The 22,562-nt window shown below is 42.8% G+C and overlaps 1 protein-coding gene across 1 annotated transcript in view; it reads left to right on the forward strand.

Annotated features, from left to right (window-relative positions):
- Positions 1-22,562, forward strand: part of BBOX1 (gamma-butyrobetaine hydroxylase 1) — a 704,161-nt gene that overhangs the window by 374,071 nt on the left and 307,528 nt on the right. Inside the window, exon 4 of the mRNA XM_085643632.1 lies at positions 882-1,080. Within this exon, the coding sequence (XP_085499758.1) occupies positions 882-1,080 (199 nt within the window). The remainder of the gene's footprint in view (positions 1-881; positions 1,081-22,562) is intronic.

A 22,562-nucleotide genomic window follows, 5' to 3' on the forward strand; every position in this document is an offset into this window, starting at 1 on the left:
TATAGTATCTTTGCGGTTTTTGATGACATTGAATATAAGAGAATGCAGGTAAAGCAGCACTTGCACTTCTTTCCCTCACCATGCTATCTCAGTGGTAAACAACCTGAATTGGTGGCTAGGTATATCAATAGAGTTTAAATACTAGAGTAAGGCTTCGGCAAGCTGGTGTTAGTTCTACTAATAAATTCATCTTTGAGAACAAGAACCATAACTTCTAAGTGTGATTATTTGTGTCTGATCTTAAAGAAACTATGCCATAAAAAGCAATATAGCTATTGTAGTGGTTCAGTCTTGGACAAGAGGTATTTGTTTATGGCTCGTCTAATAGTACTTGACGTGGCAGGCAAAGTTCTTGTCAGAAAATGTGATCAGTCTGGGCTTAGAAGACTTAACCTCTTCAGTGCCCATGACGAGATAGTCTCGTCATGGAGCACGGTTGCGTTGTGCCCATGACGAGACTATCTTGTCATGAACCCCACCCACTAGTGCAACGCCCGGCACAGGAGGGGGAAAGGGCGTGGCACTGAAGGGGTTAATGTAACAGAGAAAATGAACTACAGCAAACTTCTTTAACGGTAGCATGGGACTCTATAAAATGTTGTCCTGTAGATATTGGGGTTTTATGTATCTCAATGAATAATTTCCAATTGATCTAAATCAGATTATGAAATAGTCAACCAAAGTATCCTCAACATGCATCGATACATCAAGCATCAATATCTCAATCATGAATATACTGCCGAAATAGTATAAAAAACAAAAGTTGAAAAAGTGTTTTGTAATTCCGGAAGCAGAGCATTAATATTGCCCAGCTGAACTTTGTTGTTAATTTTTCTCTTCATTGAACGTATGTTCATGTTGCAAAATGCCTTGTCTTCCAGAGTGCCAGTTATGGGGGTCAGATCTTCAGATGCCTACCATGTCATATGAAGATGTTCTGACTAGTGATGCTCATGCCTTGCAGTGGTTGACTACTCTGAAGAAAGCTGGAATTGTGCTTTTAGATGGAGCCCCCACAAGTCAAGGAGAGCTGGTTACACTTTGCAAAAGGATCGGCTTTTTGCGTCTCACATTTTATGGGTGAGTTTAGTTGTCCCTTTATTTATATTACACGGCATTGAGAACGTTGAGGCATGTGAGCATGTTTTAAAACAGAAGAACGTAATTTTCTTAAATTATCTGAATTAGCAATCATCAGTATGGTGTCAAGAGAAGACATTTCATCTGTAAGCTAGTGGTGGAGTTTTGGATATATATTGGCATTGCTTTAATCAGAGAAGCAATGATCACACTCATTGATGTTGCTCTATTTTTGACTCAAATACATACAGCTGGTACTGTAGCAATAATGTTCAGGACTCTCAGAATATATTCATATATTTTCAATCTTTAATAATTTGATGGTGAAATCTGATAATAATGCATGCAGCAACATTTAAACACTTTGAAGGTGTAAAGAAAATAACTTCTAGTGATGAATATGACTGATAGTTATATGTGCAATCAATTTATATATTGAATGTAACCCGAAATATGTATTTGTATAATTTTTAAAAGGCACTCAAACATGTAGGACGGGCTTCACAATTAATAGTCAACGATTAAAGTGTGAGAGCCTTACCCAACAGGACTCCACATCACATTGGGTTGTTAAACAAAGTTGATCAGGAATTCACTGTTGGTTAGAGAAATAATCATATGTTCAAAAGGCATTGTGTAACAAAATATATCATTGTTATCATTAACCCTCATTTTTCAGTGGCCTGCTGTTTTAGCACCGTGTGTGCCATGCTAATGCAAACCATAGGCAAAACGCCATTGCTCTCCCCTAAAATATCTACCATGAAATGGTTTAATGTAATTGGCTTATTTAACCTTTCTGTAAGACCATAGTAAATAGCAGAAGAAATACACAAATGACATAGAAGTTAAAATTATTATGTAAGCTATAGTGAGCATTTACACCGTCCACATGTAAAACTAAAATATAAGTCTTCAGTTAGCACCATTGTGTTCTGGCTTGACTGCAGTTTAAAAGCTCTGCAGTAAACCTCAGCAAATAAAATGTAATCTGCCCTTTAGGAAACCTATTTTATTTATTAGCTAATTAACTCCTAAACGTTCCTTCTTAACCCAAAAGCCTGGGTGCTATATAGATTGAGAATAGCCCCCACAGCACCTATTGTATCATAAAAATATGGAATTCTATTACGATCTACCTACAACCCAAAATTTAAATTGCTGCCTCAAAAAATCTGAATTGGTACTCAGTGGTTTCTTGCCACGTTTTGCCTTAAAACTTTCACAGTTGATTGTTTTGTTGTTGTTGATTTCCTATACCGTTGGTACTGCTGGAATGTAACACACATTTCTCTTTGGAATTGCCTGCTCATGAGAAACTTATAAAGTGATTTCAGTTTATTTGTTTGGGAGTTCAAGGACATTTTGCCACTCTTTTTGCTATTTCTACCTCCCATCCCATTATAACCTTATACATTACAGAGACTACAGTGTTTGACAGACAGAGGTAAAGGGAGTTGGCACTTTCAAGTTGGGAGTTGATACTTGTACCAACTACTTCTTAGTGGTTCCCTGGGAATAGAAGGGAAAACTCATTAGAATAGGTGACCATAGGATGTTCAGTGTCAAGATAATGGATTCCAATGCACAGGATAGTTGATTTTTCTTTGATGTTCAGGTTTGTTTCCACTGTTTATCTGGAAAGACTGAGGCAGCCACAACTCAAAGTCATACAGGTAGATGTAGAGCCATATAATGCATTGGTGATGCATAGATAGGGCTCGGTGCCATTGGTGTATAGGTAATAGGTTAAACCATTGCCATCTTCACATAACTGGAATGATGCTTATCAGGGTGCCCCTCAGAGATGAGTTGTAAAGGGGCATGGATGGAATATAGAGATGGAGTCCAATAATCCTAACAGCTCTTCGCATGGACATAGCTGTTTTTTTCAATGTTCAGAAATGTTTATTAAATATAAGTTTATCATACAACAAACACAGTACAAAAAAAAACACTGTACCGTAAGGACTGAAATAGGATGTCAAGTACAAGAGAAATATATAGCACAGCAACTTACATCCAGACATGAGACTATAAGAATAAGTATCAGAAAGAAAGAAGGGGCTACAATGAAAATGAAAATATAATAGAGAATAAATACTATAATATACATTTCATATTGAAGTACCTGCAGTAATATATGAATCTAAACTAGACCACATGTTGGGCCTGAAAGTAGAAGAGTCATTACAAGTATATAGAAATGAGAGATGTCCAAGTCTCAAAAAAATAATCCATTCTCGCCAAGCAGTAACTGATAATAGTTTAGCATCTTTCCAATTCGAAGTAATTGGCTTAAGCGCAGTTGAAATAAGGAAATCAAAAAGTTTACAATTAGGAGATATTAGAGTTTTAAGAGAAAATGATGAAAGATTAATATAGAAAAAGATAAAGATGTTCGGATTTAAAAAATCCGGGTAATAATATTTCATACATCAGTCAAAAATTGAAAGATAACAGAACATTTATATAATATATGTTGTAAATCTCCAGTCATCATATTACAATGCCAACAGTTTGGTGTACCTAAAAGTTTAGCTTGAAATAATTTTCCCGGAGACAAAAAGCATTGGTATAATAAATTAATATTAGTTTTTATGAGATTAGCCGGGAGATATCGAACAGTATTGGTTCTCCAAATATCCTTCCATGACACAGTTGCGAGCGGTATACTCATGTATGATGACCATTTTTGAGTAAGAATCATAAAAAAGGAGTTAGGAGAAGAAAGCTTTTTATACACTTTAGAGGCTATGTGTCCTGTGTGACTAAACATGCTGATACAAAATTCTATATTAGATAGCTGAGCAGCAGGTAACAATTTAGGACATGTATTAAGAATGGTGTTACAGAGTAATGCATATTTAGAAAACGGACATAGCTGGTTTTAATGGCCTGTGGTGTGGAGAGCAGCACTAATGTCTGAAAGAACTAACATTCTAGTGGTGCCTTCATTAACAGCATCAAATATGTGTGACTGGATTTCAAGGATGGTTATTTCTTTGCCATGGTGTCAACTAAATCAGGACTGATGTCCATCGAGAAAAGAAAGAGTCAAGTAAAGCTTGGTATTGGGGTGGAAAATAGATTAATTACATAGCATGCTGATAGATACTGTCAATGTGGGAAACACTAGGTGATATTATTGATTAAATCACAAATGTATAAAATAAAAACTGTTGAGGTGAACGTGCCTGTTTGTATATGTAGCAACATGTAATTTTAGAATTAGAGCTTAAGAGTCTACAGAGCAAGACAATCTAGGAATATGAAACAGGCTTCTTAGAAAAAGACCAGATTTTTTTCCATAACAAAGGGGCGCACCAACTCATATTTTCACACACATCTGTGGAATTATTGTGGACTGTTTCTGGTAAATAATAAAAACATGTCTGTTGCTTTTATATATTCCTATGGACATGCATTGCTTTTAGAGGAAGCAAATAAGAACAATCTTCTATGATGGACGTCCAAGGACACATTAATTTGGATTGTCGTCTACAAAAGTGAACAGATAACTTAGGCTTGAATGATTTATTATGATAGAGAGAGATGAAATCTGATTGCATTTGTGAAAATGCCCCGGATACTTTATTTCCTGATTGTCGATGATATTATATGAATGTGAGTTATATAGACCTTGAAAGAGAAAATCACGTGAAAAGGGTCATAGTATAGAGGAGTTCAAATGGCAGTGCTTAATATCTTATTTTTAGTAGAGAAAGACTATATACATAAAGCCCCTTCTTAGGCTCATTGCTAAGAAAGATAGTGCCATAAAGATATGTTAATTTGATCCACGTTCACGACCAATGTAAGCAGTGACTGAATCGTGCCTCCGCCCTCCTTTACAGCACACCACACCCTTCCAGGGATATTATAGTTGGCCACTGAGGGATACCTTTTAATTTGTGTTTTCTTCTATTTTGTTCCTGTTGCAAAGTCATTCTGTACCCTGGGCACCTGGTACTGGTGGTAACTGACTCTGACTGTTCCTGGGTTCTGCCTAACCAGGCCCAGGGCCAGTGCTATGCTGAAAACACAATGAAAATACAGCGAAAACACACACACACATTAGGGTACACTATGTGTTAGGGTACCACTATGAATCTCATGACCTACCCTATAAGTCCCTAGTACATAATAGGACAGGGGGATTAAAACTATCTTTAAGTCCCTAGTCTATAATGAGGCTTGACAGTTTAGAGGCCAGCAGCTCTTCCTGCACTTACATGTGTGCGCTGCTGAGAGCCTGAGGTCAGCCCTGTTTGCAGTACTGCTTTTAAAAGTAAATTGTGCCCAAACACGAATTTGGTGGTTGGGGCACTTAGAAAGTGATAAACTAGAATATGATGGCATATTAGTTAGCCCCAGGGTCTCTCCTATATGTCCCAGGGGTGGGGAGGGGCATAGAATTATAAGGGGGACCCTTATAAAAGAAGTTTGATATGCCCTGAGGATAGAGAAATTGGACATTTCATATATTATATTATAGATCCCCAGCCACATAGGTTAACATTGCAATAGTTTATGAACTCATAACTATCGCTAGATATTACCGCAAAATATTATTCAAGGACTAAGGAGAATGGTATATATAAATACAACAATATGCTATTGTTGAATTTATCCTAAAGTATACAGAAAATAAGTTATAAGACTTTCTTGTATGTAGGCCAATTTTCAGCATTCCTGCCCTCTTCCCAGATTGGTCAGAGTTAAGAGGATTAGCCAGGCTGCTTTGATGAGGTGATAAGTGGCACCCGGGGATAGAGGCTATCTGGTAGGAGAGGGCTCTGCTACACAGGATTGGCTGAGTAGGCGGTAGGGGTCGTAAATCATGAGCTTCCAAAGGTAGAATGGGACAGGTTTAGAAGGTCAGGTCCATCTTTCCAAATGCCTCTGCTGCTTGAAACTAATAGAAGAAGGGTCCATGCTGGAAGTTTGATTTGCACCAACCAGGCCCAGCACTCTGACTGACTGGCTACGCCTGCTGCACAATTGCGAACTACAGCCGTGTGGACCTAACTTGCTTCAAGAGGAAGAAAAAGTTAACTCCCTGTAAGCTATGGGTTAACAGAGCTCATCTGGACCTTCACCACCAAGAATCCCCAGCGTGGAGTGAGTCCAGTGGATCTGTAAGGGTTTTGTCCAAGTGGATTGTGGGAACTGAAGGTCCAGTCTTTCAAGGACCATCTTGAAGACACCAGTCCCTTGGATAGTGTTTAGGATACTTTGGGACCCCCAGCGGAACTTCAGGAAGAAGTTTCAGAAGTCTGGAGTACTTTGGAGCAACTTTGGAAAAAAGCTCTAGAGGGGGACCGACTCAACCACGAAAGCCAAGTTGGCGACCTTCAATGGTGAGCTGGCCTGCCCTTCTGGTTGGTCCTGCTAAAAAGCTCTGGAGGTCCGACTTCCAGAGTTTCACCTGGAACTCCATGGAAAGTAAGCCAGCAAACCCTTCACAAACCCGGACTGGGGAAGAGCATCGGGGGTCACTGGCAGACAAATCTCCAGAAACGTTTCTAAGTCCGGAGGTAAAACTTTGACCGAGGGCTACCTTGAGGGGTAGCCGCGCAGGGCTCCATTGCAGTCTGCCTGAAACTTTGACTTTGTCCTGGTCTAGCATGACCAGAGGTCCCAATAAGCGCTATGGGGTTTCTATGTGCTATATACTGCTAAAAAAAGATTAAAATTATATCTCCGGTTCCCTACTTTGGATTTTTTCTGTTTTGGTGTCGATTTAAATATGTAAATGTTTTCTATTTTTATAAATTGGTACTGGATTAATATTTTGCGTTGTGTCTTAATTATTTACTGAATTAGTGTTTTTAAATGCTTTACATACCTGTCTCGTACGCTAAGCATGCCTGCTTGCAGCCAGGTTACCAAGAGTTGAGCTTGGAAATAATTTTGTGAGACCTATTCAGAGCCCTAGACTGTGTTAGTGGCCTTATTGCCAGTGAGATATATATATATATATATATATTTACCACTAATAATAATCCACTTTCCAACAGTTCCAATTTTTCCCACTCCAAGGCTCGCTCAGTACAAATATCCAAACTAAAATAAAATAAAATTATGTCTGAGGAATAATATATAGATTACTTATTCAGTAATTTATGTGTGGATTTCTTATTTATGTCTTATTTCCTATTTCATTTATTTATGTATTTCCTTAGTGATCATTTTGTTAAGCTATGTGTGGTGGAAATAGCTTCCAGAGAGCCTTCTTATTCTGTATTTTAACACTTGAAATACGACAGCCATTCCAGATGTGTATGTATGTGTCATGGCCGTTCAGTAGCCTAATTCTGCCCTCAAGGGATACTTTCCCCCTCAGGAGCAGGCCAGGTCACCAAGAATGTCTGCATTATAACAGAGATTCAGGAGATGCCATTAAAATGCTGATATTCAAATGGCTTAGCAAATCATCATCGGCTACAAGGGTCCTACATAGATGGCCTTTTTCCATTAAGTACAAATAATAGACTTTTCTCTTCAGAGCACACAGGATCATGTGGCACTGCCACCACCAATACCATTACCACCACTACCACCACCAACACCAATACCACCACCACCAATACCACCAACACCAATACCACCAACACCCATACCACCACCAATACCATCACCACCACCACCATCAATACCACCGCCTCCACCACCACTAATACCACCACCACCAATACCACCGATACCACTACCACCACCACCACCAATACCACCACCACCAATATCACCATGACCACCAATACCACCTGGACCAATACCATCACAACCAATACCACCACCAATACCACCATCACCAATACCACCACCAATAACAACACCAATACCACCACTACCAATACAATACCACCACCACCAATACCAATACCACCAACAATTTCACAACCACCAATACCACCACCATCACCAATACCACCACCAATATCACCACCAATACCACTACCGCCATTACCACCACCAATACCACCATCAATACCACTACCACCACTACCGCCAATACCACCACCACCAATACCACCAACACCAACAATACCACTAATACACCATACCCAATACCACCACCGATACCACCAACACCACAACCAATACTACCACTTCCACCATCAATTCAACAACCACCAATACCACCACTGACTTTACCACTAATCCGACCAACACCACCCCTTCACCAATACCACTACCACCAATACCACCACCTATACCACCACCACCACCAATACCACCACCACCAATACCATCACCACCAATACCGCCACCAATACCACCACCAACAACAATATCAAAACCACTACTACCAATGCCACCACCACCAATACCACCAACACTACCACTACCACCAATAGTACCACAACCAATACCACCACCAATACCACCACCACCATCAATACCACTACCACCACCAGTACCACCACCACCAATACCAACAATACCACCAACACCAATACCACCACAACCAATACCACCACCAATACCATCACCAACTCCAATACCACCACTTCCACCATCAATTCCACCACCTCCTCCACCACCAATATCACCACCAACACCAACACCAATCCGACCCCCAACACCACCACCAATACCACCATCCCCACCAATACCAACACCACCAATACCACCCCCAGCACCAATACCACAACCAATACCAACACCACCAATACCACCACCACCAACAATACCACCACCAACACCAATACCACCACCAATACCACCACCACCAGTAACACCACCAATACCACCACCACCAATACCAATGCCTCCAATACCACCACCAACACCACCTCCAATAATACCACCACCTGCAATACCACCACAAATACCACCACCACCACCAATACTACCACTACCACCACCAATACCACCACCACCACAAATAACACCATCAATACCACCATCACCACCAAAACCACCACTAATACCACCACCATCACCAATACCACTGCCACCACCAATACCACCACCACCACCAATACCACTACCAATAACAATGTCACTACCAATACCACCATCACCAATACCACCACCACCAATACCAGCACCAATACCACCGCCACCAATACCAGCACTGCCACCAATACCACCACCAATGCCACCAACACCAATACTACCAACACCCATACCACCACCAATACCACTGCCTCCACCACCACTAATACCACCACCACCACTACCACCACCACCAATACCACCACCACCAATACCACCACCACCAATATCACCATGACCACCAATACCACCTGGACCAATACCATCACAACCAATACCACCATCACCAATACCACCACCAATAACAACACCAATACCACCACCACCAATACAATACCACCACCACCACTAATACCAATACCACCAACAATATCACCACCTCCAATAGCACCACCAACACCAATACCACCACCAATATCACGACCACCAATACCGCCACCAATACCACCACCAACAACAATATCACAACCACTACTACCAATGCCACCACCACCAATACCACCATCACTACCACTACCACCAATAGTACCACATCCAAAACCACCACCAATACCACCACCACCATCAATACCACTACCACCACCAGTACCACCACCACCAATACCAACAATACCACCAACACCAATACCACCACAACCAATACCACCACCAATACCACCACCAACTCCAATACCACCACTTCCACCATCAATTCCACCACCTCCTCCACCACCACCAATACTACCACCAACACCAACACCAATCGGACCCCCAACACCACCACCAATACCACTACCCCCACCAATACCAACACCACCAATACCACCGCCAGCACCAATACCACAACCGATACCAACACCACCAATACCACCACCACCACCAATACCACTGCCAACACCAATACCACCACCAATACCACCACCACCAATACCACTACCACCAATACCACCACCAACACCACCTCCACTAATATCACCACCCCCAATACCACCACCAATACCACCACCACCACCAATACTACCACTACCAATACCACCACCACCACAAATACCACCACCAATACCACCATCACCACCAAAACCACCACTAATACCACCACCATCACCAATACCACTGCCACCACCAATACCACCACCACCACCAATAACGATGTCACTACCAATACCACCATCACCAATACCACCACCACCAATACCAGCACCAATACCACTACCACCAGTACCAATACCACCACCAGTAACACCACCACCAATACCATCACCAGCACCAGCAATACCACTACCTCCACCACTACCAATACCACCACCAATACCACCACCACCACCACTAATACCACCACCACCACTAGTACCACCACCATCAGTAGCACCACCACCAATACCACCATCACCAATACCACCATCACCAATACAACCACTAATGACAACACCAACAATACCACCACCACCAATCCAATACCACCAATGCCACCACCAATACCACCAATGCCACCCACCACCACCATCAATACCTTCACCAATACCACCACCACCAATACCACTACCACCACCAATATCACCACAACCAATACCACCAATACCACCACCACCATCAATACCACTACCACCACCACCACCACCACCAATATCACCACCAATAATACCACAAATACCGATACCAATACCACCACCAATACCACCACCAATGCCAATACCACCACCAATACCACCACTTTCACCATCAATTCCACCACCTCCACCACTACCAATACCACCACCAACTCCACCACCAATCCGACCACCAATACAGCCACCAATCCAGTACCGCCACCAATACCACTGTCAGTACAACCATTCTGACCACCAACATCACCCCCAATACCACCACCAATACCACCCCCACCAATACCACCACCACCACCACCAATACCAACAACACCAATATCACCACCACCAATACCACCAACACCAACACCAATACCACCAATCACCAATACCACCACCAATACCACCACCAATACCATCACCACACCATCAATACCACCACCTCCCCTGCCATCAATACCACCACTGCCAATACCACCACCACCAATACACCAACACCTATACCACCACAACCACCAACACCACCACCACCAATAATATGACCACCACCAATACCATCACCACCAATACCACCACCACCATTCCAATATCCCCAGCACCAAAACCAATACCACCACAACCACCAATACCACCACCACCTATCCAAAATCATCACCACCAATACCATTGCCAATACCACCACCAATACCTCCAAAACCAAAACCACCACCACCAATACCAGCACCACCAATACCCCCACCACCAATGCCAATACCACCACCACCATTAATATCACCACCACCAATACCAACACCAATACCACCACCAATACCCCATCACCAATACCACCACTAATACCAACAAAACCAATACCACCACCACCAATACCACCACCACAAATACCACCATCACTCCCAATACCACCAGCAATATCACCACCACCACCAGCAATACCACCACTTATACCACCACCACCAATACCACCACTAATACCACCACTACCAATACCACCACCAACACCAATACCACTACCAATACCCACACCACCACAATCAATAACACCACCTCCACCACCCCCAATACCACCACCAATACCGTCACCACCAATACCACCACCCCCAATACCACCACCACCAATACCACCACCACCAATACCACCACCATAAATACCAAAACCACCGCTAGTACCAATACTACCACCAATACCATCAAAACCACCACCACCAGTACCACCACCACCAATACCACCACCACCAATGCCACAAATACCAATACCACCACCACGAATACCAATATCACCACCATCACCAACACCACCACTAATACTACCAACACCAATACCACCACAAATACCATATCCACCACCACTACCAATAGCATCACCAATACCACCACCAATACCACCATCACCAATACCACAACTAATACCAACAAAACCAATACCACCACCACCAATACCACCACCACTAATACCACCACCAATGCCACCAATACCAATAACACCACTAATACCACCAACACCAATACCACCACCAATATCACCACTACCAATACCAGCAATATTACCACCACCAATACCACCACCAACACCAACACCAATACCACCACAACCACCACCTCTACCACCACCTCTACCACCACCTCCACCACCACCAATACCAACACCAATACCACCACCAACTCCACCTCCAATACCACCACCAATACCACCACCACCCATACCACCACCACCACCACCAGTACCACCACTACTAATTCCACCACCACCACCAATGCCAACACTAATACGACCACCAATACCACCACCACCTCCACCACCACCTATACCCACCACCAATACCACCACCACCACCTCCAATACAACCACCACAAATACCACCACCACCAATTCCACCACCAATACCACCACCACTAATCCCATCACCACCACCACCAATCTAATACCACCATCACCACCAATACCACCACCACCAGTCCAAGACTAACACCGCCAATACCACTGCCAATACCAATACCCCCACCAATACCACCACCACCAGTACCACCATGGCCAATACCATCACCACCAATACCACCAATACTAATACAACCACCATCAATACCACCACCACCACCAATACCACCACCACCACCAATACCACCACCACCATCTATACCACCACAAATACTACCAGCACCAATACCACCACAAATACCACCACCACCACCAATACCACTACCACCACCAGTACATCCACCACCAATACCAGCACCACCACCAATACCACCACCACCAACAACAACAATACCAATACCACCACCTCAGCGCCTCTCGCTCACTAGTGATAACAGGGGCACTGTACAAGGCCAGAGCTGCAGCCAAGACCATACCTCCATCCCTCTATGCCTGCCGTAAAGCACAGCCCGCCTTACACCAGGAGGTGAAGCAAGGGCCCTACTACAGCTGGAGTTTTGTTAGTGTTTATAGATTGGATCATATGTAACTCTCACTTCACAGTTTGTGTTTGTGTAATTTACAACACTTACACATCTTCTTCACTGCACTATTGATCACTACTTTGAAGACGCCGCAGGCCAGTCTCTTCCTCTGATATTTACAATCTAACAAGCAGTCGAGAAGGCACTTTATTGCAATGCAATAGGTATTGCACTTGCGAGAGTTTAAGCTCTTAGTATTTTAATTGCAATGCCTTTTATTTATGTTTTAAAACCGAAAACATAAATAAAAACCATTGTCATTTACAATGACACAATCTCAAACTCGTATGAAGGCGAGACCTTTTGCATTGCAAATGCTTGTTTTTTGTAGGAACATGAAGATTAAGTGAATTGCCCAGAATCGCAGGATGTTGAGCCAATTCCAAGACTCTAACCTGGTTCCCAAGTTCCAAAGTAGCTAGCTCTGACCGTTAAGCCACATCCTCACCCTTCCCTCCGTATTCCCAAGCTGGTAACTTGTACGGCATAGGTGCAAAGTGCCCATCATGCATATATCACATCAACCATTGGTAAAAATTAACTCAACGATTGCTGATATACAAGTGTGAGTTTCACACCACCAACTGTGAACTGCATACCTCAAAGCACATTTGCATTCGTATTCATGGATAAAACCTATTTTCACTCAAAGTTACATATTGATGTCCGAAGAGAGGGCAGAAATGTTGGCTCCTATTGAGGTGAATCACTTAATTCATTTTAAGGAAAAACACAGTTGTAAGGGACCCCCACATTTCATCAAAAGCGCTAGGGTAAAAGAGCTCCATGCCTTTGCAATTGCCCAGTCGAACCCCTTGGAGAAAACTGCTACATCAGACCCTTAGTTTCAAGAAGCATTACATTTGTTCTGGACCACTTCAATCCCTTACTCGCTGGTTTACCATCCAACCAATTACCACATTTCAATTGGTGTAAAATGATTTGGTTATAGCTTCAGTTTGAAAAAAAGGATCATGTCTCAGCACACAGGTTCTCTCTACACTGTCTCTGTGTAAAACACTGCATTGAGACTACCGAATAAACAAACAGTTCTAGTGAGATATGATCCTCATATATTGTTATTCCCTCTAACAAGTTCTGTGAACTAATGTGAGCTAAATATCTCAAACTACTGAACACAGTGTCCCCTCCCAACTGGGTTTTTAGTTGATTAGAGTTAAATGGAGCCACTTTTGCTGTACTTTACGTCGGGTGGGGAGGAGGGACTAGCGCATGATGTGTTCGTAAGCCAGTGAATGGAAATAGGTGGGTGGAGGTTACCAGGAGTATGTTATGTTTTTCTTTATGTTGCTGCCAGCCTTTGGGTTGCAGGTGCAGGCTTTGTAGATAATAACTGAAATATTTCAATAAGTAGAATCAACGCTAAAACAGTGCATTGTTTTAAACTCTGATATCTAGTTTGCTCTTATCTGATGGATGGACTACTTCCTGTGGACCGGTGTGTTCGCTAAGGAGTTCCAGCAAAGTTTATAATTGGTAGTTCCTCATCATAAGTTGCTCCGCAGAAGGCAGAGACAAATCTCATTCTCTTGCAATTTGTGTAGTTAGATAAAATCACATTCAGGAGTCCCTCTGACGACTAGAAAGAACTCTTTTTTCCCTTAGGAAAGTCATTGTAAAATGCAATCTCTGAGGCCGTAAATTGTGTTATTACCATATCAAAGTTGCTGTACTGGTCAATTTGTTAGCAGCGAACAGTTCATGAATATATTCACTTTAAAATACTGAGTTCTGATTTACTTTTATTTAAGCACTTACAGGGTCACACTGAGGTAACACAGGTATTCCACTTCTTTTATTCATGCCATGAACTCACGCATGCCAAGCCGAGTATCCAACCTGGGAATGTCAGTCTGGACAGAGTCAGATTGATGATAAAGTTAAGAGTTGACATTTGAGTCAGAGTGAGGCATCAGAAATGGGAGTCAAACAAATCAAAGCATCCAGCTAATAATTAGGCTAACGACTGCTGCTTTCAAATAAAGGTAGGTTCCACAAAGAGAAAGGACTGTATAAAACACCTGTAATCTGTTCCTTTTGTGGAAGCAGTGTAGCCAAAAATGTTAAAACTTAAGCAATGTTATCCAAGGGAGAGAGCATGCCCAGTTAGCCATTGACTGGGGTGGAGTCAGAGGGCCCGAGACGAAGTTGAGGGCCCCGACTTCACAACGGTAAATACCTATGTGAGTGTATCCTTAACCTTAGATAATATTGCTATTGTAAATCAGTCCCTTAAAATTTGGGGTGAAATTACAAAATTGTTTGTTAGATGTTATGTTTTTCAAAGGACGGTGGAAGATTACAAGAAGCATGCCTGTTGGATTTATTTTGGGGAAAAATACTTCAATTTTTTTGGCATTGAAATTAATTGTAATTGTAGTGGTTGTGAATGCCTGCTTTTGACTGCCACAAAATAAATAAATATAAAAGCTGATAACACACTTTTGTCCCAATGAAAATCATCTGTTGGTAGTGTTATACTAATTTTAGGAATTGTAGTGAGTTCTAAGGGTATCGTCACCCTGTGAAAAATGCTGATCCTCTGCCGGGATTTGATGAGATATCTATGAGAGGAAATTTTTTCCTCTCATGATCTTCTTGTGGAAGTCATGGAATGTGCTCCAGAAGCAAAAATGATAAAGCATTTTCTATAAATGCCCAAATAGCTTCCTCAGTCATATGATGAAAAGTCTGAAGTACTATATTTTAGAAATGGTGGTCTCTAGTTGGCAGGGGTTGGTACCTTTCTCCAACTAGGAACCCTTGCTTCTAGTCAGGGTAAGGGGGATACACTTCTAAAATAACCCCTGCTCACCCCCTTGGTAGCTTGGCACGAGCAGATAGGCTTATCTCAGAAGCAGTGTGAAAGCATTTGTGAACACATACAGCAACACAGTAAAAACACTACAAATGGACACCACGCCAATTTAGAAAAATAAGTGATCTTTATCTAAACCGAACAAGAGCAAACAACAAAAATCCACAGTAAAGTATTGAAATATAAGGTTTTCAAATGGTAGAAATAGTTCAGTTCAATGAAAGTTGTAAATGTGACGCTTTTCTCACAAAGTGCTCTGTACTAGGGCCTGACAAGTAAATCAAATAGCCAATCATGGAAACACTAATCCATAACACAATTTAAAAAAGAGAGCATATGCACTTTAGCAGTGATCAGCAGTGGTAAAGTGCCCAGAGTCATAAAATCAACAACAGCAAGTCAGGAAAAAAATAGGAGGAAGAAGCAAAAGGTTTGGGGATAACCCTGTAAAAAGGGCCATTTCCAACAGGCGTATGCAAAATGTCTATCATATGGACAAGCTACAGTTATTTAACATAGCAACTTCTCAAAGAGGCAATTAAGCCCATGCCTGTTTGTTTAAGCCCCTCCGTAGCCCACCTGCTCGTGCGTCTACTGCACTGGCCCGTTCCTCCACTCCATTTGCCCATTAGTTAAGTTGTCTGATGGCGTGTTATGCACCGTCCAGCGTGTATTGAAGACAGTCTGCGATTCGGCAGAGCTCATGCAGTCCTGCCAAGTATCACGCATCATGCGTTAGACTAACACATTTCAGTGTGGTATTCCGCATTACCGCACTGAAATGCATTGTAACGCATATCTGTATTGTATCTCAACCTTAATTGAAAGCTCCAAGGGCCCGCAGCAGCAGCGCGCCGTACGTAGCGTGCACTTTGCGCACTGTGCTCCCGCAGCAGGCTTTGGCTCTCATACTGAGAGCTAAGGCAGTGCCGGCAGGCTCACAGTGACAAATGTACTGCAGTGTCGGACGTATGATGGATTCAACAACATATGTGATCAGATGGACGCAGCACGGCAGCCTGACGTCATGATCCGAGGTAGTGTCCAATGACCAGTCAGGTTGTTGCTATAATTGCGCCGCATTGGACGTCACATTGTGCTGCTGGGGAGCGGGAAGTTTGGAGGAAGGCACGGCTCCGTGCTGGTTTGTTTGCGGGTGGCACCGTAATAACAGAATGCAAGCACGAAAAATCTTTGGAAAAGATTCTCTCGCATGAACCAGGGAAACGTCATAACTCTAAGAGTATCGATCTGGAAAAGTTGATATCTGTTCAGACAGTGGACTTTCCGAAGAGATCAGAGAGCACGTATGGAGGGGGGCTGTCTTGACAGCGTGAGCAAGAAGATCTACTTTGCAGCAGGCAAAGAGGCTCTGCTGCAGGGTGAACCGTGCAAAAAAGCTTGTTCTAAAACCAACGGCAAAACATATTTGCAGTAAGTCTGTTTTTAAAATGACATAAATGGTTCCTCTTTGCTACAGAGTGCATGCAGTTCTCTTAGTCAATTGACTCATGCAAGGAAGTTATCTGTGTTGGGGGTGGTGCGCAGGTTCCCGGCGTCGCTCACTTTACTGGTGTGTCATTTTGAAATAATACAGCCTGTCTGGCTATGACCTCTGTGAGTGTCTCACAGCCTCTCCTGAGGCTTGCCCATCAATCATGCTGGCATGACACTGCTGACAGCGCGGCCGGAGTCCGGGAGTAAGCCGACTATAATTGTGAAAAATGCGGATCCTCTGCCGGGATTTGATGAGATATGTATGAGAGGAAATGTTTTCCTCTCATGATCTTCTTGTGGAAGTCATGGAATGTGCTCCAGAAGCAAAAATGATAAAGCATTTTCTATAAATGCCCAAATAGCTTCCTCAGTCATATGATGAAAAGTCTGAAGTACTATATTTTAGAAATGGTGGTCTTTAGTTGGCAGGGGTTGGTACCTTTCTCCAACTAGGAACCCTTGCTTCTAGTCAGGGTAAGGGGGATACACTTCTAAAATAACCCCTGCTCACCCCCTTGGTAGCTTGGCACGAGCAGATAGGCTTATCTCAGAAGCAGTGTGAAAGCATTTGTGAACACATACAGCAACACAGTAAAAACACTACAAATGGACACCACACCAATTTAGAAAAATAAGTGATCTTTATCTAAACCGAACAAGAGCAAACAACAAAAATCCACAGTACAGTATTGAAACATAAGGTTTTCAAATGGTAGAAATAGTTCAGTTCAATGAAAGTTGTAAATGTGACAGTTTTCTCACAAAGTGCTCTGTACTAGGGCCTGACAAGTAAATCAAATAGCCAATCATGGAAACACTAATCCATAACACAATTTAAAAAAGAGAGCATATGCACTTTAGCAGTGATCAGCAGTGGTAAAGTGCCCAGAGTCATAAAACCACCAACAACAGGTCAGAAGAAATACAGGAGGAAAGCAAAAAGTTTGGGGATAAACCCGCTGAAAAAGCTAAGTCTAACACTATATAAAACATGTCTGTCAGCAGTATGTCAGTTGATTGCCCAGTGTTCTACTGCAGCTTCACCACAGAGTAATTACAAACAGCCATAGTGCTAAGATTCAGCATTATTGACAAAGTGAAGCAATCCTGGATGCCATGTTGTTGGAATAGAAGTTGTGGAACAGAGAGCATTCTCTGACAGGACCGGACAGGAGGATTATGTCTCCTATTGCGTAGTTATTGCAGCCATTCACAAGCACAACAATTCAATCACCTGACTTTTAATTTGAAGTAATAGTTTGAATGATGACGGCAATGAATTTACCTACGAGGGAATTATGACAGAATAAGCAGTTTTAAAGCAGATGACCTTTATTTATAAAGTGCAATAGAAACAATGACGTGCCATGCATCATACTTTGCATGGGTAACATTGGTAATGCACAATGCCGTGCGTTGCACCCTCACCGTGCCTGAGATTGACAAGTAAAAAGTCCTGACAGAGCTCATCAGGTCCTCCTCCAACACCGGTATAGGACAGCTGTCAGTTCCTAAAGCGCCTTGTTGCAAGGGCCCCTCATGTTAGAGGAACACCACCATGTAATCATCCAAACATCTGCTCGGAAGGAGCAGGTGCAGAAACGCTTGGGTATGATTCAGGGTGACTTAGATTGTGAAAGGAGGTTAAACTATTAGGAATCCCTTGCCCAGTCCTATGTGTTTATTGTCTCCAGGCTGCTGCTGAACAAGCGCTGGCTAGAACATGCAAGCCTTTCTACGACTAATTTATAGGACCAGATGTTTTCACCATATTCTCAGGAAAAGCTTGTTTAAGTATTAATGTCTGCTCTGCAGATTTAGTTGTTGTGGTCTTGGGTTCCCGCATGAGCGGAGGCTGGTTCTGAAACAGCTGTTGTCTTAATCATCTCACATGCCCTGAACAGTGTACTGTGACACACAGCTAGGAGGGGGCAGCCCGGCAGCCCGGCGGCCACCTATGCTACCTTCAATAGACTCTTGTTAAAATAAAATGTATCCGTATAGGTTTGTGCGGGTCTGTTCTCGCTGTTTTCATTAACCAACCAGGCACGCACTGATGTGAACAACTCGTTGCGCTGTGTGCGCTGTGGCAGTCATTCTGTGGTGAGTTTGATCCGCATCTCTGGCGATAACTAAGATTTACAGATGTCTCAGGTTACCAGGTGTAACATATTCTAGCTGGTTTTCCTTTTCTCTGCCTGCCCTACTCACACTTCTTCATATTGTTAATAACAGTTCAGAAGGGTATTATGAGAGGATGCATTATTTTATTAGCCACTGTGCTGGACCAAGAGGCAAGTGTTAATGATCCCTTTACATTTCAGGAATTTCATTTGATTCGTTGATGCTGTGTAAGATATGCATTGTTACCTTAGCATGTTTGCTGCATGCATTTGTGCACTCCTGGAAATCTAAATATGGAAACATGAAACAGGATCTAATTGCTGAAAAGTAGCCTTGAACATAAACTTTCCCAGGGCATGAGCTCAACACACACACTGGATGCTAGTGTCATTTTTGCTGAACACAACGGGCTCCACCATAGTGGCCTATTGGCAATGCAAAAAAATGTATAATAATTCTAAAGCATATTACGACAGTGACCCTCATTTATTGAAGATCGTGGCCATCCCATGCATATTCAGCTTGAACACTTTCACGTTTAACGGAGCCAGGTCAGTACCTTTATTTGCTGATGCTAAGAGGCACACATTTCCCGGAGTAGTATTAGCTACCACATTCCTCATGCACTCTTCCATGAAAATAGAATAAATATTAAATGCATGAAGATCTACTTTCTGCTCATCTCGGTTTTTTTGGTTACACTGCGCAGTCTTTTGTAAATGGCTGTATATCACTTTAATAGGACCAAAGCACATTATTCTAGCGCTCCTCTGAGCCTGCTGTGATCTTCAGCCGAAGACTATTCCATAGTCGGGTCACCTTTGCAGAGAAGGGTTGTTCGTATTATCGTATTTCTGAACCTGATGTGTTAAGCTAGCATGAAGTGATGGAACATAGTGCTCTTGCCGGCTCATATGATTATACGTTGGATAGAGAGCGTATGTTCTGGTACAAAGGTGTTGATGCATATTACCTAAGGTCTTGAATTCGATTATTTATGTACCTGCGGTTGCAACCTGTGTGCCCTGGGAGGGCTGGAGACGTGGTCATTTTTCCAAACATGAAGCGGGTATATATATCTGTGGAGATTTGTAGAGCACCAACCTGCAAAGAGCAATGGAGAGCAGTACACATGGTGCAATCTACGAATGTTTATAGAAAAAAGAGCAGGGGTAAACTGTAGTGCCAGATGGCAAAGGGACAGTCTGAGTATTCAAAATGTAGTGTTCTTTAACAAGGTGAGGTTTCAGCGCTTTTCTGAGTAGGAGCAAGGTTGGGCAGCTCTGTAGGTTACAGGACTGTTGTTCCATAACCTGGAAGCATTGATGGAGGTCTGATTCCTGCTTACGTTTCTTTCTAGCATTTCTTCATCCCCAGTCAGGACATGTCCTAGCTGTGAGTGTGTCGAGATCCACAACAGATGCTGAGTTTCTCAGCCAGATTGTCACGGGTTTGTGACTTTGTAGATGACGCAGCTGGGCATGGAAATGTTGCAGTCGTGTAAAGGGAGCGAGTGACACTCCATGAGAATAGTTGTGATGAGATGATCTTTTCATGCGTCTGGACAGGTATACTACTGACAGGTAACATGGCTATTAGAAGGCAGGAGTGGCATTTTGGAGTATGAGGAGCAATGGGTTTCCCACATTCAGCAGCAAGACAGGAACGAGGGCTTGGAGAACAACGCTGACATCAGTAGAGTGCTGTATGGCTTCCATTTTTCGGCTTCACTGTTTTGGTTGGATTAAGTGTGCTGTTGGAACTAAAGTAGGCTAATAGGGATCGGTAAATGGTTGCTACAGTGAGGGTATGCATGAGAGGACCATATTGAGGTATTCCAGCAACTGGAGTTTCTACTGCAGGTTCTTAGAAATAGCGAATTATTGCAGGTATAGGTACTAGAAGACAGTATCCTTGCAGGAGTTTGCCATTTTTCTGCCATTTCCAGCCCATATGCCTGCCCAGCCTTTAACTGGGCAAATATATGGGTGGAAAAAATCTAGGCTGCATTACTGTAGCATCTCTTGGTCGAAATCTGAGTTTCCTGCCCTATCCGGAATTACTCCAAACTTGTATTGGAGGCTTTAGTGCTTGGACATTGTGCCATTTATTCTTCACATGATCAGATCACTCCTGCCACCTGTATCACTCCACTAGGCCTTTGCCAAGATCTGTGTTGTCTGATATACTCAGGGGCATATTTATAAAAAAGTGGCACAGTGCAGCAAGTCACCTTACTGCGCTGCACTGCGTCACTGGGAAAGGGAAGACATTTACCGTATTTAACTCATACAGTGCATTCCTGCACTGGCGCACAAGGGGCTAGGGTGCCTGCGTTGCATGAATGATTGTTTTTTGTGCAGGAAGGTGCACCTTCCTGCATAAAAACAATCCTGAGCGTCAGAAGAAGAAACATGGAGAAATAAAGATATTTCCCCTTGTTACGCCTCTCCTGGGAAGATGTAACATTTTGGAGCATTCCCAGGTTTTCAAGTCCTTCTAAATCTGGGAATGCACCAAAATTCAAGGGAGTTGCGTGGTAACACCCACCACAACACCCATGGAAGGGCTCCCAGAGGAGAGCAATGCAACATAGCAAATTTCGCTGAGTTGCACTACTCCAGATTTATGAGGCCATTCTAAGCCATGCAAAGTGGCTGTGCATGGGTTCATAAATCAGAATTAGAGGTTTGTATCACGCATGCACCACATTGCGTGGTGCAAACGCGACACAAGCCTCCTGTAAATATGCCTCTCAGTGCGTTGCATGTGACCTCCTGCTCAAACATTCATCACAAACTCCAGTAGAAATTGTATGCACGATGATTGAGTATTGATATACAACTGATGTACCTCAATAGTTTATACAGCAACTCATTCAGTGGGCCCTCATCAAGAAATCAACAACATGTGTGTATCGAATTAAACTTTATATTGCATTCTTATCATCATGTCACCATTGTCTGCCAGGACAGCCTGCAGCAGTAGTGAGTGTT

Source organism: Triturus cristatus, chromosome 3_1, assembly GCF_964204655.1.
Source record: "Triturus cristatus chromosome 3_1, aTriCri1.1, whole genome shotgun sequence".
NCBI classification, from domain to species: domain Eukaryota; kingdom Metazoa; phylum Chordata; class Amphibia; order Caudata; family Salamandridae; genus Triturus; species Triturus cristatus.